Source organism: Desmodus rotundus, chromosome 1 (genome assembly GCF_022682495.2).
Source record: "Desmodus rotundus isolate HL8 chromosome 1, HLdesRot8A.1, whole genome shotgun sequence".
Classification (NCBI taxonomy): domain Eukaryota; kingdom Metazoa; phylum Chordata; class Mammalia; order Chiroptera; family Phyllostomidae; genus Desmodus; species Desmodus rotundus.
This window is the reverse complement of record NC_071387.1, coordinates 98121232-98135969: the sequence shown is the minus strand read 5'-3', so window position 1 is coordinate 98135969 and position 14738 is coordinate 98121232. Positions and strand designations below refer to the sequence as shown.

Genomic DNA, 14738 nt, shown 5'->3' with positions numbered 1-14738 from the left:
CTCACTGTGAAGTCAGAGAAAAGGGGCCATAGGGACAGGTTCAGGGGATCAGCTAGGGACAAGCTGCCGCTGCTGCCCACTGCCTTAGCGTGCCTGTGAAGAAAGAAGTGGGGGAAGAAGAAGGGGAAGGGAATGGTGTGGGCTGCTCCCCAGAGGGAGAGCACTCTAGCTGGGTCCTTCCTTTTGCGGCTTTTTGCTCTCTCTTGCAGGCAGGAATCTTAGGGAAGGTCTCAGGATGTTTCAGAAGAATAGTCATCAGGTCTCCAGGTGGCCCTTTCAGGGTCATGGTCTCCATGATTGGTCAGTGACAGGGCAGGGGGTCATTAGTCATTGCAGCTGGTCCTGGCATCACCCACCTGGTTTTGCTGCTTTTCTGGGCCTGGAGCTGAAACGCAACTGAGGCCTAGATGTCATCTCCAGAGAGGAAAGGCCAGGAGAGAAGAGGTTATTCCGGGGGCAAGGCCCTTGTTTTCCCAGTTTGCCCCCTGCCAGGCACTTGGGTTCCCCTCACGACCATCTGCGCCTGTCCGGAAGTTGCTGGCCACTGTGTTCAGCTGTCTGTCTCGGTTGCCCTATTCCACTTGCCAAGGAATTTCCCTAGTTTCTTACTATCCTGACGCACTGGTACATCCCGGTATAGCTTTCTCTTGCATCCACCACCATGAGCTGGCCCCGGGGCATACAGGCCATGCCCAAGGGCCGCCCCAGCCCCTCGAACACCAAGCAGATGGGTGCCGCAGCCCAGGGAAACAGGGTCACCTTGGCCCTGCTGCTTGTCTGTCACAATAACATTGCCCTCTGAATCAGTGCGCACACAGGCCGGGCTGCCAAAGGCAGGCCCTGTCAGGCCCCCCAGGAAGCCCGGGGGTGGCAGGCATTGCTGAAGAACCCCAAACTCCTCATTCACAGCAAAGCCCCCATTGGGCCCCAGGACCACCCAGCAGGGGCCCTCCAGACCCAACATGAAGGCTGGGGCCAGCAGCTTCAAGGTGGGGACCGATGTGAAGCTGTGTACAGCCCCAGGCATATAGTCTGTTACCAGGAAGCAGCCAAGGGCATCCACAGCCAGCCCCTAAGGGACCAGGAGGATGTCCACTATCACCCAGTGGCCTTGGGGGTCTGGGAAGTATGCTGGAGCACATGGACAGCCCTGTGGACAAGGTGACCGACCACCATGAGCTCAGCAGCTGTCACAGCCGTATCCTCGGGCAGAAAGTCCCCGACCCCTGGAACTTGGCAGGGCAAGTAGCAATCTTGTAAGGTCCAGCACATGGACGCAGGGAGCAGATGCAGCTGTCAGGAAGGGCCGGCCATTTGGAGAGCAGTGCAGAACCGGGGGCCCCATCCAGGTCCTAAAGACACCAGGACCTCCCTGAGCATCCAGGAGTGAGTGGAGCCTCCAGGTCAGTCCAGAGTGAGGTGAAGGGCCTGGGGGGCAACTGATCAGCTAGTGGGGAAGGCCAGGGAGGTCAGAGCAGGAGGCCAGAGGGTGGGTATGCTGGCTCAGCCTCTCTGAGGTAAGTTACTTTGGTTGAGTCGAGTTTGGGGCAGCCAGAGAAAGAATGCCCCCCTGTGCTGTGCGCCAACCAGCAGCTGCCACGGTTCCCCTGTGCCCACCCGGGCAGTGCTGATGTTCTCCTGTTTTACAGATGAGACAACTGAGGCACGGGGGTGGGGGATGGAGGATCTAGGTTCAAACTCAGTTCCACAGGCCCTGAGTCCGGCTCAGCCCACAAACCCGGCAGCCAGCTGTGTCTCTGAGTCCTGTTCGCCCAGGTGTGATACCTGGAATACAATTCTGTGGGACCCGTGAAGGTCACTGTGGGTTTTTCTCTGACGCCTGGATGAGCTTAAGGGCATTGAGATGTCCCAAAGTGGAGGGTGCGGTGACAGATGAACAATTTCTCAAATTCATTGGCCCACAAAACCCTTCCTTCCTTTAGGCAGGGAAAGTGACCCTTCTTGGGGGGCAGCCCAAGCCCCCGCCCCCTGCCCATTGCCCTCCCACAGTCCCCGGAGACTTTCCACCCCCAAGGCAGGAGGCAGGGGTCCTGTCCTAGGCCTCTCCCCCTGCCCTTACCCAGGGAGACCAGCGGGAAAGGGCTCCTCCTACCTGGGGCCAGGTCCTGGGCTCTGCTCCACCAGCAGCTACAAGAACCTGAGGAACTGGGAGGGGCCGCCTTGCCGTGAGCAAAGGAGGAGCCACTGGCCCCTGTGGAGCCCTGACATTCCAACCCCAGGGACTCCCCAGTGCTGCTGCATTCCTGCCTTGGGGACTTTGCACTGGCCCCTGGGACATTCTTTCTGCTGCCCTTGCTTGGTTGGATGCCACTCATGGTCAGCCCAACAAACCCCTCCCCAGGGAGGCCCCCACAGCCACCCACAGCCCACACGCCTCTGCAATGTCAGTCATGGGCAGCCCCACCCACCATCTCCCAGCAGGACCACAGTCCAGGCTGGAGGACCGCCAGGGGTCCCTCTTGTGCCCCCACCCCCAGACTGGGCAGGTTGGATCCTGTCTTCCGGATCCCATTTCTGCACCGTGAAGCTGGGGTGATCTCCCCCAACAGGCAGACTCCTGTCTGCCCTATGGCTGATGAGAAAGCCAGGAGCAGCAGACACCACACTGGCAGGTGCCGATGCGAGGCTGAGGGCTCAGGACCTGGGGGTTCTCTGGACACTTCCTAACTCAGCCCACAGTCCCCTGCAGCTCCTCCAGGAAGCCCCAGGCAGGTGGAGGGACAGCCTCTGTATGCGATGCACAGCTTTCCCCACTTGGCTGGTCTGCACCCTGCTCTGTGGCCACTGGCTCTTAACGCCCTTGGTGGGGAGGGCAGCTGATGCTATCTGCTGCCCAGTGCAGTTAATGGGGCAGCCACAGGTCCTGCTCCGACTGGCCCGAGCCCGGCTGGCCCAGCTTGGGGAGCCAGGCACAGGCAGGAACTGCCTTCCCTGGGGCCATTCCTGAGTGGGCACAGAGGTGTGGCCACCTCACAGGGAGAGGATTAGCTGGATCCAAGGGTCCCCTGGGAACCCCTTCTACCTGCCCCCACCCCTGCCTGTGGGAAAGGCCAAGTCCAGCCCAGCTCTGCTGCGAGGGAGGCAGCGAGCTGTGAAGGCCACCCGATGCCTATCGTGGCTGCAGGGGCTGGCGGGGACCCAGTGGAGGCCACGCCGGGCGAGCAGCCCCGGGCCACAGAATGTGGGGGGCGCCTTTTAACCACAGCAGGAGCAGCTTCCAGCACAAACCTGACAGGAGGGCTGTCCCACCAGACTCAGGGCTGGAGGCACGCCTGGAGGACCCTGCCCACCACCGATGTGCCGAACCCGTCCGACCGGCCCCCAGGCTACACTCACCTGCCTTTCCTTGCTCTGCCCCCTCTGATGGAAAGCCCCCCCACAACTCTATCCCCAGATTCTGCCCCCTCCCAGGGAGGGCCCAGTCTACAGGAGGAAGGTCAGGACCTGAAGGTAGACACCTGGCAGGGAGGCCCAGGACACTGGCCACCCTGGACGCCCAGGCCGGGTACATTTCCGCAGGGAGAGGGTGTTCTGCTGGTGACGGCAGAGCAGCCAAGGAAAGGCGAGGCTCAGATTTGGTGTGTGAAGGTGGTTTCTATTTTAATGTTGTAACTGTGATCAATAAAAAGCCATGGTTCTCTGCTGTCCCCGTGTGGCCCCAGAGACAGGCCACGGCCATGGTGGGTGGGGTCTGTCCATGGGCATGCTGGGCAGGCTCCAGGCCTCACCCCGGGGGCTGAGGCAGGTAGAGGGCCAGGTGGTGGGCATGGGCTTGGGAGAGGACCTCCGTTACGACAGAGGCGGCAGGAGCTATAGTCAGACCTCGGCGCCTGGGGAGCTCTGCAGGCCGGGGATAGCCTCAGAGGGCCAGGAGCCCCCCACCCTGCCACGGCGGCCCCAGCTACTACCAGGAATGACAGGGTCATCTGGGGCTTGGAGGGGGAGTCCCGGGGGCGGTACACTGGAGTCAGCCTCACACTTGGTGGTATGGCCAGAGAAAGGCTCGGCTGCTGTGGGGCCCAGCACCCTGGGGGGCTCAGGTGTCCCCTGGATGAGCATGGAACCCAGCTCTGATTGCCCCCAGGCCCCCGAGGTCACCTCGGGTAGCTTGGAGGACGTCCGTTTCACAGAGAGGTCAAGGGGCACGTCCGGGGGCCGCACGGCCTGCTCTAGCACCTGGTGAATGGTGAGCAGCTCCCGGCGAATCTTGCCCAGCTGTTCTCGAAGAGGCCGTGGTGCCAGACCCCTGGCAGGTGCCAACTGCCCCAGGCGCTGCTCCACCCTAGCATAGTCACCGAGGGCGCGTGTCAGGTCCTCGCACACATGCCCAGGGACCACCAGCATCGGGCCCGATGGCTGCTGGGGCACGGGGGAGACAGGACCCAGGGTCTCAGGGTCGCCTGGCTCCTTGTCCTCAGGCCAGGGAATCACGGAGGGGCCAGTCTGCAGGCTAGGGAGTAGGAGCCAGTCAGAGGCTGTGCTGTGCCCCCAGCACCCCAGCCTCTGCCCCTCTCCCCCTTGCGCCCCCCGTGCAGCCTGTCTTCCTGGCCTAGAGACTCGGAACCCCAGGACAGACAGGCTGGCTTTCTGGTCTCAGTAACCTGTCTGTGGCCCGAAGCCTATAATCCTGGGCACTGAGCTCAGGACAGGGGCCCCACCCTCCTCCCCCAACCTCAGCCACCCCCCACATGACTGGGGGGACCTGACACCTACCTGCTCTGGGAGCCAAAGTTGGCCATGCTGGAGGGGGCCTTCGGGGGCTGCAGCCTGCTTCCCAGGGGAAGCTTCCTTTTGGGGTCACTCTGGGCAGCAAGCTCCAGCCCACCCTCCTGCCCTGGGTCCCTGGGGGCACTACAGAGCCAGGGCCCAACCAGCCCAGGTACTGGCACTTTCAGTAGCCCAGGGGTCAGAGTTCCAGGGGGTCCCTTGGGAGGGGCAGGGGGCTTGGCAGGGGCAGCCTTTCCTGACTGCAGCCCCAGGCTATGCTCCAGGAGCAGAGGGTAGTACAGGTGGGGGATAGGGGTGGGGTGCTCAGGGCGCTGCGGGGCAGGGAAGGCAGAGGCTGGGGGAAGCAGGGGGCTGGCCGAGCCCAGGAAGGGCATATGGGCTGCGGCAGCCAGGGAGGGACCCAGGTAGGAGAAGAGGCTGGGGCCAAGAGGGTAGTTGACTCCCAGCAGGGACAGCTGGAGGCTCTGGGCCTCGGGGAACTCGCTGGAAGTGGGCGGAGGGTAGCAGGGGACGCCTCTCTCAGGGCCCACTGCGGCCGAGTCCACCACAACCGCACTCCTGGGGCCCCTGCCTGGCCTTGGCTTCCACGATTCAGCCAGGAGCCCACCAAGGCCTGCGCCCTTCTGGGCATCCTTGGCCACAGAAGGTGGTGTCCCTGGGGACCCCTCAGCCTCTGGCTTGGGGCCCCCAATGTGGCAGTGCTGGGAGAGAGTGTCAGTGACAACGAGGTTGGGCGAGGTGGGATTATCTGGGAGCTCAGCTCCTCGGGGGTGCCTGCCAGGGTCTGCGGGGTCAGAGGGGCAGTCCGTGGCGGGCCCGGGGGGCCCGGGTGCAGTCGGGGCCCGGCGGCACGCCCAGTCTGGAGAGTCGAGCAACAGCGAGAGGGAGTCCTTGCAGAGGCTGTACTTCATGTGGTTGTACAAGTGTGACTTCTCCAGGCAGGTGAACGGGCACTGGAAGCACTTGTAATTGTAGGGCTTGCCCCAGGGCCGAGGGATGTAGTGTGGCTTCTTGGGCTTCCGAGCCCGGGCCCGGGCCCCAGAGCCCAGGCGGCATGAGCCTCCCACCTCTCGGGACATGGCAGCCTGCTAGCGGACAGGCCACGGCACCATGACCACCTGCAGACAAGGGGACCTCGGTCAGTGCCTCTGTCAGCTCCCAGAGCTCCAGGAGCAGAAGCCTGGCATGGCACTGCCTCCACCCTGCAGCCTGGGCCTCCCTGGACTTTGCACATGCAGCCCCCTGACCTGGAATGCCCTCCCCACCTCACCCTTTAGTTCCTCTCTGCCCGCACGTCTAAGGTCACCAGGTGTAGCTCATAAAAACATAGGATGCCCAGTTACATCTGACTCACATAAACCACAAATGCTTTTTTAGTGTAAGTGTAATCTCTAGCCAATATTTGCAATGTACTGAAAAGGATTTGTTGTTTACCTGAAATTTACGTTTAACTAGGCACCCTGCCTTTTATCTCTGCCCCAGTCCCAGCAGGCCCAGCTGTGTGGTGATTCCACGCAGGCCTGTTTCTGTCCACACTGCAGGCATTTGGTGAGTGACTGGAAGTCAAGTATGACCGGGCACATTTCTGGGAGACATGAGCTCCTCCTTGTCTTACTCCCCTCCAGAGACCCCCTGCCCGTGCCAGGAAGCCGAGATAAAAAGTCACTCAGATGAGAAAGCAGCAGAAGGCTGTGAGCTTCCATGTGTACACCAGCGTGTGCTCCGGCTGGGTACGAGAGGTCTCGGGGGCGGTGAGCCTCACATGGGGCTAGGCCAGGCTGGGGGGCGTGGACGTCACAGCACGGCCCCACGGCACGGCCACCTGCTCAGCCTGGCTCCATCTGGGTGGCTTCGGGCAGGTCAGCAGCCGAGCCTGCAGTGGCTGAGCTCGGCCAAGACCTTCCTCTCCCCATGCCCTGCATGTTCACTCAGAATCTGCTCTGCACTCCATCTGGGCCGCCACCTGGGCTGGCCGCCACCCTGGTGCATGCCTGCGTGGGGCGCGAGGAGAGTGTGTGCACACACGCATGTGAGCCCCTAGATGACCCTCACTCAGGGCTTTGAGGGACAACCTCTGCACCGCTGGGTAGGCTCAGAACAGAGTGGACCACCAAAATGCATGGGGCCTGGACGCATGCCCACATCAGACTCACGCCACACTCAGAGTGCACATACGAATGCACTCACAGCTCAGGCGGGGTGGGAGCAGGCACTCACACACATTCAGACCACACGCACACACTGCACACCCACGGCACGCATGGTTACGGATGCCCCCGTGGATGCGGACAGGCACACTCCTCCTGCTGCCCCGGGCTCAGGGACGGCCAGCGGGATAAGCAGCGGGGCTGGGGTGGCCAGGCAGCCACCAAAGTGGGTTGTCCTCCCTGCTGGCCTTCGGGCTCTGCACATGGCAGGCAGTCATGTCTGCTCCCCTCAAACACTGGGTGGGCTCCCCCATTATAAGAACAGCCAGAGGGATAGAGAGGCCTGTTCACCCGTAGAGGCCCCGAGGCGGGGTCAGCGTAGTGAAGGCCAGGACTGGGAGGTGGGGCAAGCAGACTCCTGACTGGTTTGTGGATGTCCACGTCTGGGAGGGGATGGGGCTCCAAGAGGGGCATAGGGGTTGGGAGGATGGGGCTGGGCCCAGGAAAGGGCTTGGGGCTTCCTGAGAGGCGCAGAACCTCCTGGACTTGGTGGTGGGTGCAGAGGCAGGCCTTATCCCAGCCCCCAGCCCCCCCGAAGACACAGATGACAAATGGGCATGTGTGCTGGGGAGACAGAGACGGCTGTGCTGGGGCCATCGATCACCCAGCCCTAGGAGCCACACAGCTGTGCCGCCTGGTGCCACCACCCACCTCACCTCCCAGCCCAGCCCCTGTACTGGGGGGGTCTCCTTCCAGGCCTGACAACTCAGGAGGCAGGGGTGGGGCAGCTTGTTCAGGAACCACCTCAGCAGCTGCTGACCCCACGGGGACCCAGAGGATGCCTGACACCCGCCTAGTGTGCTTGTGCACAAGCAGAAGACAGCCCCAGACACCAGCACACACCCATATACAGCCAGAGGCACATTCATTTGCACACGTGCCCCTACCCGTGACTGCGTACATGCTTCCAGAGGGGCCTGCACCCACATTCTGCCAGCCCAGACACTCAAACGCCACTAATTCCTTGTCTGGGGAGAACTGGTGGCAGGCCAGGAACAGGAGTCCCCACGCCCAGCACCTGGAGCAACCACCGGCCACCAGAGGATTACAGCTCACCCATGCCATTGGCCCCTTTGGGACTTGGGGAGCACCGCACAGGGTGTGGTGCTGAGGAGATGACCAGGCTCCTCCTAGGCTGAGGACGAGACCCCCAACTCCGCTCGCCTTGTCCTCCCCAGCCTCTCCTACAGGGACGGGGCTGCTTCATTCAGAACGATCTGGGTGTGAGGAAGGAGCCTAGACGCTGGGAAGCGGGGGATGTAGGGGCTGGGGTTGCCTGGAACGCGCCAGATACTCCCGGCGTCCCACCGCGCCCCCGTAGCCCTAGCGCCCAGCCCGGCCCCACGCGCCCCCCGAACTTCGCAACGTGCGCTGATGCCTGCACCCGCCTTACCTGCGCCCTGGCTAGAACGGAACCTGGATTGCTCCAAGGCTAAGGCAAAAACTTCTGGCCCCCGCCCCACCCCGAAACCTTCCCCACCCACCACCCCCTGCACCCCGATCTCCCCCTCCCCCTGCCGGCGCCGGCCGCGACTCCTGACCACGCGAAACCCTCTCAGGTTCTTGGGGCAGCGGCGCGGGCTCCCCGCAGGGGAAACTGAGGTCCGATGCTGGGAGCGGTCCCCCGCGCGGTCTGTAGTCACTCACTTGTCAGCGAGTCACCGAATCCTCCGCCACTGTCCGCGTCCCCCCGACGCCGACTGGCACCCACTGAAGTTGGCGGCAGGAGCGGCCGCGCGTGCGCCGCGGCGCCGGGCTCGGGCTCCTGGGGGCGCTGCGACCTCCGACACCCGCTGCGGGGGAGGGGGAGAGCAACGGTAGGTTGCGGTCTCGCCTTGGCCACCTGGTGACCCGCTTCCTCCCCAGCCCTGTCTCTCCTCCTCCTCCTTGCCCACAGTCACCCCTCGCGCGCACTCACGAGCCTGGCGCGCCCAGGACCTGCTCAGCTCTCTCCGCAGCGCCGTTAACTCCTGGATAGAGCGGTGGCCGGTGACACCAGTGGCACCACCAGGGAAAGCAGCGTCGCGGAGGAGCCAGGAGTGAAGGAGCAGGTGTGCAGACGAATGCCGGGCGCCTGGCACCGTCCCCGCCCCCCGTCGCCTGCAGGCTGCCGCCGGGGTGCGCAGAGGCGGCCAGGTCTCCTGGGGTCCCCGCAGCGGTGTGATGGGGTGTCAGCGGCAGAGGGCACACGGAGAGCCGCCGTCAGCACTCATCCGTCAGGGCAGGGCTCTGGCCCCTGACAGCTGCCCGCCTGAGCCAGGGCCTGGGGGCCAAGCCCCAGGACAGGAGGTGTTATGGGGAACAGAGCCAGCCTGGGGAGGGCTGCAGCCCAGCCCAGGAGGGGACAGAGCCTAGCCCTGGAAGGGTGGGAGCCCGCAGCTGAGTGGTATAGCCCAGTGCATAGACAGTGGGGACAAGAATAGTTTTCTGGCCAGCTCTGCCAGGCCAAGCCTTGTTTCCAGTGTTGTTCTCGCTTCTCCAAACAGGAGGCTGAGTGGATCTGCACCCCTCAACCCCTTCCCTGCCCACTGACCCACTCACTCACTCCCCCCTTCCTGGAAGCATTACCACCTCCCCTGTTCCCAGGCTGGACTCCTCGCTCCCCTGGCCGGTGTCCTAGGAAGATTGCACAGCCGGGGCTCCTCCCCACTGCTGGAGGGCCTGGAGGGGGTGAGCAGTGGGGCCAGGGAAAGGCTTGGACATGGAGGGCCCACCATGACACCTCCTCCCTCTAACGCCCTCATGGCCAGAGCTGCTCCCAGCCCTACCCAGGGCATACCAGGTGTTGCCTTGTTCCCTGAGCTACCAAATCTTAACAGTCTGGGGTCCCACTGCTTGTCAGCTCGGTCCTCATGAAAATTCATCTGACCAGCCAGTTCCATGTTGGACATAGACGCAGACGTTCCAGGGTAGGGCCGGTCCATCGGCGAATCTGCCTCACTCAGGGGCATCCCAGAGAGGTGTGACGGTGCTGGTTCAGGCAGGGTATGGCCCTTGCAGCCAGAGGGGCGACTGCTGCTCCGGCCGGCTCTGTGGAGGCACAGAGGACCCCATGACAGTTCACTTGGCTCTCCCTGCTGGCTTAGCTGTAGGCTTGCTGGGTTATCCCCAGCCCAGTTTGGGGGGCAGGAGCACATTGGGGAAGGGAGGGGTCCCCACTAGGGGCTTCTCCAATGGGGAAAGGAAACTGGAGAGAACTGCATCCAGAGTCTAGTGTGTCCTGGGCCCTGTAAGCCAGGCCTCAGTTTCCCAAAGAGGGCGACAGCCACGGCCCAGTTATTGGCACGGGTCTTCCTCTCCAACTACAACAGGCGTCCATAAGGAACAGGGCCCCGTGGCTCTGGGGGCCCCCAGCGTGAAGAAACTGATGTGAGGGTGAGTGCCCAGTTCAGTCTCCCTCCTTGCCCCCCTGCCACCTTCCCTGATGCAACTCAGGGTGGCTCGTTCCGTCCCTTTGAGTCCACAGGGCAGGAAGGGCCACCATGGGTGGCACAGCGTGCTAGTCTTCTCCCCTCTGCCCGCCTGGCCTGGCCCCTGGCTGACTAGCGGACCGTGCAGGCAGCCCCAGGCCGAGAGACAGCTTGAGCAGCCATCATGCCAGCAACCCTGTGGAGAGTGGGGGCCAGGAGGCCTGCTCCTCCTGCACACCAACCCAAGCCTGGGCATGCTCAGCCAGGCCCAGGCCCTTCATCACAAGCACTGTACGGAGAGGGCAGGGGCACCCTGAAGCAGTGGGAGGGGGGATCCCAGGCCTTGGCCGCTTGGTCCCAGGAACAGCTTTCCCCACCACTCACTGGCTAACCTTTTGAGGAGAGGCAAAGGCCACCACCGCGGGACGGACTGCTTGGAAGCTCTTGCCTCCACTCCGGGGAAGGGAAGTCATGGGTCAGGAAGTCTGCTTGAAGCACGCAGAGCGAACAGACCAGTGAAGCCCAGGTGCCCGAGGAGCCCCTGGGAGGAGGGAGGAGGCTAGAACTCTGGGTTCTGGGAAAAGGAGGAGGCCAGAGAGGGCAGCTCAGCACCAGGCATGGTGGCCACCATTGCTGCTGGGTTTTTTCCCTAGAAATTTGGGTGAGAGGAGAGGTGGCAGCACTCCCAGAGGAACTCAGCACCCAAGGGGCATGACCTGGGTACGTTCTTAGGCTTCCAGGAGGGTTTTCTGGGCCTCCAGGAGGCGTCTGTGTAGGGGGCACAGGTGGGCCATGAGCTTGTTGCCTGGGGTTGGGGCTTCCTAAGAGCTCGGTTGCAGCTGCAGCCGGATGGCCCATGCATGGGTGTGCACGTCGGGCCACCCCCATCACACAGGAGTGGGTGTGGCGAGGGCGTCCGTGCCAGCCCCCGTGCCCCCGTGCTTTCTGCTCGAGGCTCTCCAGGCACATCTGCTCCCTCACAGCTGGCACACTTTGTGCTTTGGGCCCGTCCCACTTTCCACCCAAGTGGGGTGTTGCCCTGAGTCCTAAACCCTTGCTTCGGTGCCCTCACCTGCAGAATGGGCGGTGGAGACTTAGTTTCTGGGTGCTTCTGAAAACAGTGAGGTCCTGGAGAACAGCCTTCTCTCTGCTCAGTTGGTTCCAGTGCAGGGTGGTGTGGGGACACACAGCTCCTTCTTTTGCCTCCAGCCAGAGCTCATCTTCGCCATTAACCTCTGCCCCACTTGCTCCCAGCCCCCCACCTGCCCCCCCTATTAATGCTGGTACGTGCGTGCTGGGGGTTGCAGGGGTAGAACGGATGGCAGGCCTAGAGAAGGCAGGGGACAGTGGCATGGTGCCCCATAGGCCTGTCTCATTCCCTCAGTGTACACACACTGCCCTCGCCAGGACGGGGGCAGGGGCTGGGCCGCCTGCACCTGCCCCATGGATAGAAGAATGAGGGGCAGGAGCACCCACGCAACGCCTCTCACCGCCACCCCCTGCCGGGAGGGTCAGCATCATGTAGGCTGATGGCCACAGCTCACGTTCACCCACTCGCTGATGAGCCCCGGGACACACAGCCACCTCAGTGTTGCGAGCCTCTGGGCCAGAGCATGGACTGCCTTTGGCACTTCTTCCACCTTGCCCATTCGAGGTGGCCTCAGGGACCCAAGGCTGAGAGGGATGGGCCCAGGGCTTGGCTGTAAGGAGGGGCATGCCTGAGGCCACTGACCCCAAGAGCACTGGGGATCCACAGTAGGTCTGTAAGGAGAAGAGGCAGAGCCAGAGTGATGGGTTTGAGTGACTGTGTGGATGGAGATTGAAGCAGGTTTTCAGGCCCCCAGTGCAAGCACTTGGAGGGCTGGGAATTCCCCAGGGAGTCTGTGAGGGGTGCTGCCCAAGCTGGCCCACCCTAAAGGAGAGGGGCCTTGCTGGGAGACTTTTGATACCAGGGACCCTAGAAGGCCCGTCATCTGCTCTTCTGGATCAGCAGACTCTTCAGGGTAGCTGGCCCATGCCTGCTTTGCTGTGCCTGGTTTCCCAAAGCTCTGGAATGGTCTCCTTTGGAAGCTCTGCTGGCCCTCATGTACTCTACCCCTGGACCCACTAGGTCATCAGCCACCCTGGTGTGGGGGCCCTCTGTATGCCTCAGGCTGCTGTGACGGAGGACAGGGTCTGTACTGGGAGTAAGCTCCCTGTCATAGGAGGCATGCAAGCCAGGGCAAGAGCTTTTGGATCACTGAGGGAGCAGCCTGGCCAGGCAGGTGGGATGAGAGGCTTGGGCCGCCAGAGCCCCCACCCGGCTTCGGAGGCAGCACTAGCCAAGCAGCGCCCTGGGCCGACAGCAACCATATGTTGGAAGAGGAGCTGTGTGTGTTGCTCCTCGGGCCCCTGGGGCCTGGCCTTCCTGGGCCTGTCACAGCCGATTTTCCCTGCCTGAGTGGCAGGCTGGCCAGCAGGCGGGGGCTGCAGAGCCTCTGCACGGCTCGTTTGTCCCCCATTGCTCTCAACACTGGACCTGACGCTGGGGGTGGATCCAGGTGCTGCCCCCCAGTATAGCCCTGCACATCCCACCCTCTGTGGTCCCATCCAGGTGAAGCTGGGCCCCTGAGAAGAGCCCTGGTGGCTGGGGGCCACCCTCCTGTTCGTCCGTGGGCGGGTGGCCAGAGGTGCATGTGGGCTGCGTGGCCCCGGGGCAGGCGGGAGAGGGCCCGGAGCCTTGGCCCTGTCAGTCCAGCGCCCAGAGCTGTGCAGAGGGAGGCGGGAAGCAGAGGCTAATTTGTACACTAAGTGCTTTTGACAGGGGTGCTTCACAAGTGAGCATGCATCTCTGCCCGCCCTGGGAAGGCCGCCATGGCCAATGGGTGGGCAGAGGAAACCTGGGTGAGGGGCTGGGAGAGACGGCCATGGGGACGCCCAGTGCTAAACCAGACAGGGAGGGGGCCAGGGACGTTGGGAAGGGGGGATGAAGAAGAGAAGGAGAGAAGGGTCTAGGGGAGGGAGATGTGCCCAGAACCAGAAGCCCCCATTGCCAGAAGCAGGGAGCCAAACCCAACAGTGAGGGGGACAGCCCTCCCACCTCGTGTTCTCTCCCCACCATGGTCGTCCGCCCTGTCTACTCCTCACGCCTGGCCTGGGGCCCAAGCGCCACCCTGAGAGGGCTGAGGGCACAACTGAAGTCTCCTCTCAGGCAGGCCTGGCTGGCTCCTGCATCTTCTCACCACCAGCCCTTCCCCCCTGACCCTGGCTAAGCCCCCACTTGGCCCTGCTAGTGTTCCACCCCTGCCTGCACCTCCCGCGGTCCTCGGCGTCACGGCTAATGGTCTTGTGTGTGGGGCCCCCAATCCTCAGGCACCATGCCCTCTGGGGTTGGGGACGCCAGGTCCCCCTTTCCCTTACCCCTCCCTGTTGGAGCCTCCTCCCCTGCAGGCTAGGGTGCAGGGGGGTGCTGGCTGGGGGGTTTCCAGGTTGGCCACGGGAGTGGGCGTGCAATCCCCTGCCTCACTGTGATGACCCCTGACGGCCTGACGCTGCAAGGGTTTGGGCGCCCACTGGAACGCTAGTCTAGGCTTCCCAGAACACCCCAGGGGGACCGTGCGAGCTCTCTGACGACTGGAGGGTGGACGCGGCCTGGCCCCTGCCCCACGGGAGAGGGTCTGGCATGGCTAGCGCGGCCTCGGTGAATCAGGGCGGGCAGTCTTCGGGCGTCGATGCGAGATGTGTTGTGGCAGCTCCCCCGCCGCCCGAGGCCCGCCTGGAGCCAACACTGCTGGTGGCTTTAATTGCTTTCACATTCCATAGGCTGGCCTGTGACAGGCTTCTTACACCGCTGAGTGCCAGCCTCCACACCCCAGCCCCCCACTCATTCAAACTGCAGACCAGACGGGGAGCTGCCGGACATGCCCGGCCTCAGTGGCCACCTGTGAAATGGGGACGGTGCCTCCTGGCACGAACAGGAAGGGACCCAGGGCCAAGCAGGAGCAGGTCGTACCCACCAGAGAGGGAACCCTTTCTCCCTCCGCGCCCCCACCCCCTGCTCCTATCTGATGACTGACGGATTCAGACAGCCACCCCAGACACAGACGTCTCACTGGGAAAAAACGCACAGATGTACCCTTCTGTCTGTGTGAGGGCCGGCCCACCGACCACCGCAGGGGCCAGCCCCAGCCATGGCCCTGCCTGGACACTTGGTCTTTTCTGGGGCGGAGGCAGCTGTTGAGCAGGGGGCCCTGAAGGTTGACCTTGGGTACCAGCAAGCTACCCCCACTGTCACAAGGCAGGCTTGGGCCTCCCTTCGCGGGCTCAGCATGTAGAGGGGAGGTAAGGACCCCATGGCCCACGGGAGGAGTGACGGACAGATGAAGAGGCATCG

At 63.3% G+C, this 14738-nt stretch overlaps 2 protein-coding genes across 2 annotated transcripts; both read right to left on the bottom strand.

The window, feature by feature from the left end:
• Positions 1 to 362: 362 nt before the first annotated feature.
• NHLRC4 (NHL repeat containing 4) lies at positions 363 to 2274 on the bottom strand. Its single transcript, XM_045189684.2, is given in 3 exon segments — positions 363 to 768; positions 770 to 1352; positions 2114 to 2274. Coding segments are annotated over 2 exon segments (429 nt in total). The 5' UTR covers positions 1028 to 1352; positions 2114 to 2274; the 3' UTR covers positions 363 to 597.
• Positions 2275 to 3695: 1421 nt separating this feature from the next.
• On the bottom strand, positions 3696 to 9295 carry PRR35 (proline rich 35). Its single transcript, XM_024553401.3, has 4 exons — positions 8875 to 9295; positions 8604 to 8749; positions 4735 to 5867; positions 3696 to 4471 (listed from the first exon to the last, which is right to left on the bottom strand). Exons 3-4 carry the CDS (start codon positions 5826 to 5828, stop codon positions 3838 to 3840), a joined length of 1728 nt encoding a protein of 575 aa, XP_024409169.2. The 5' UTR covers positions 5829 to 5867; positions 8604 to 8749; positions 8875 to 9295; the 3' UTR covers positions 3696 to 3837.
• Between the last annotated feature and the right edge of the window lie 5443 nt (positions 9296 to 14738).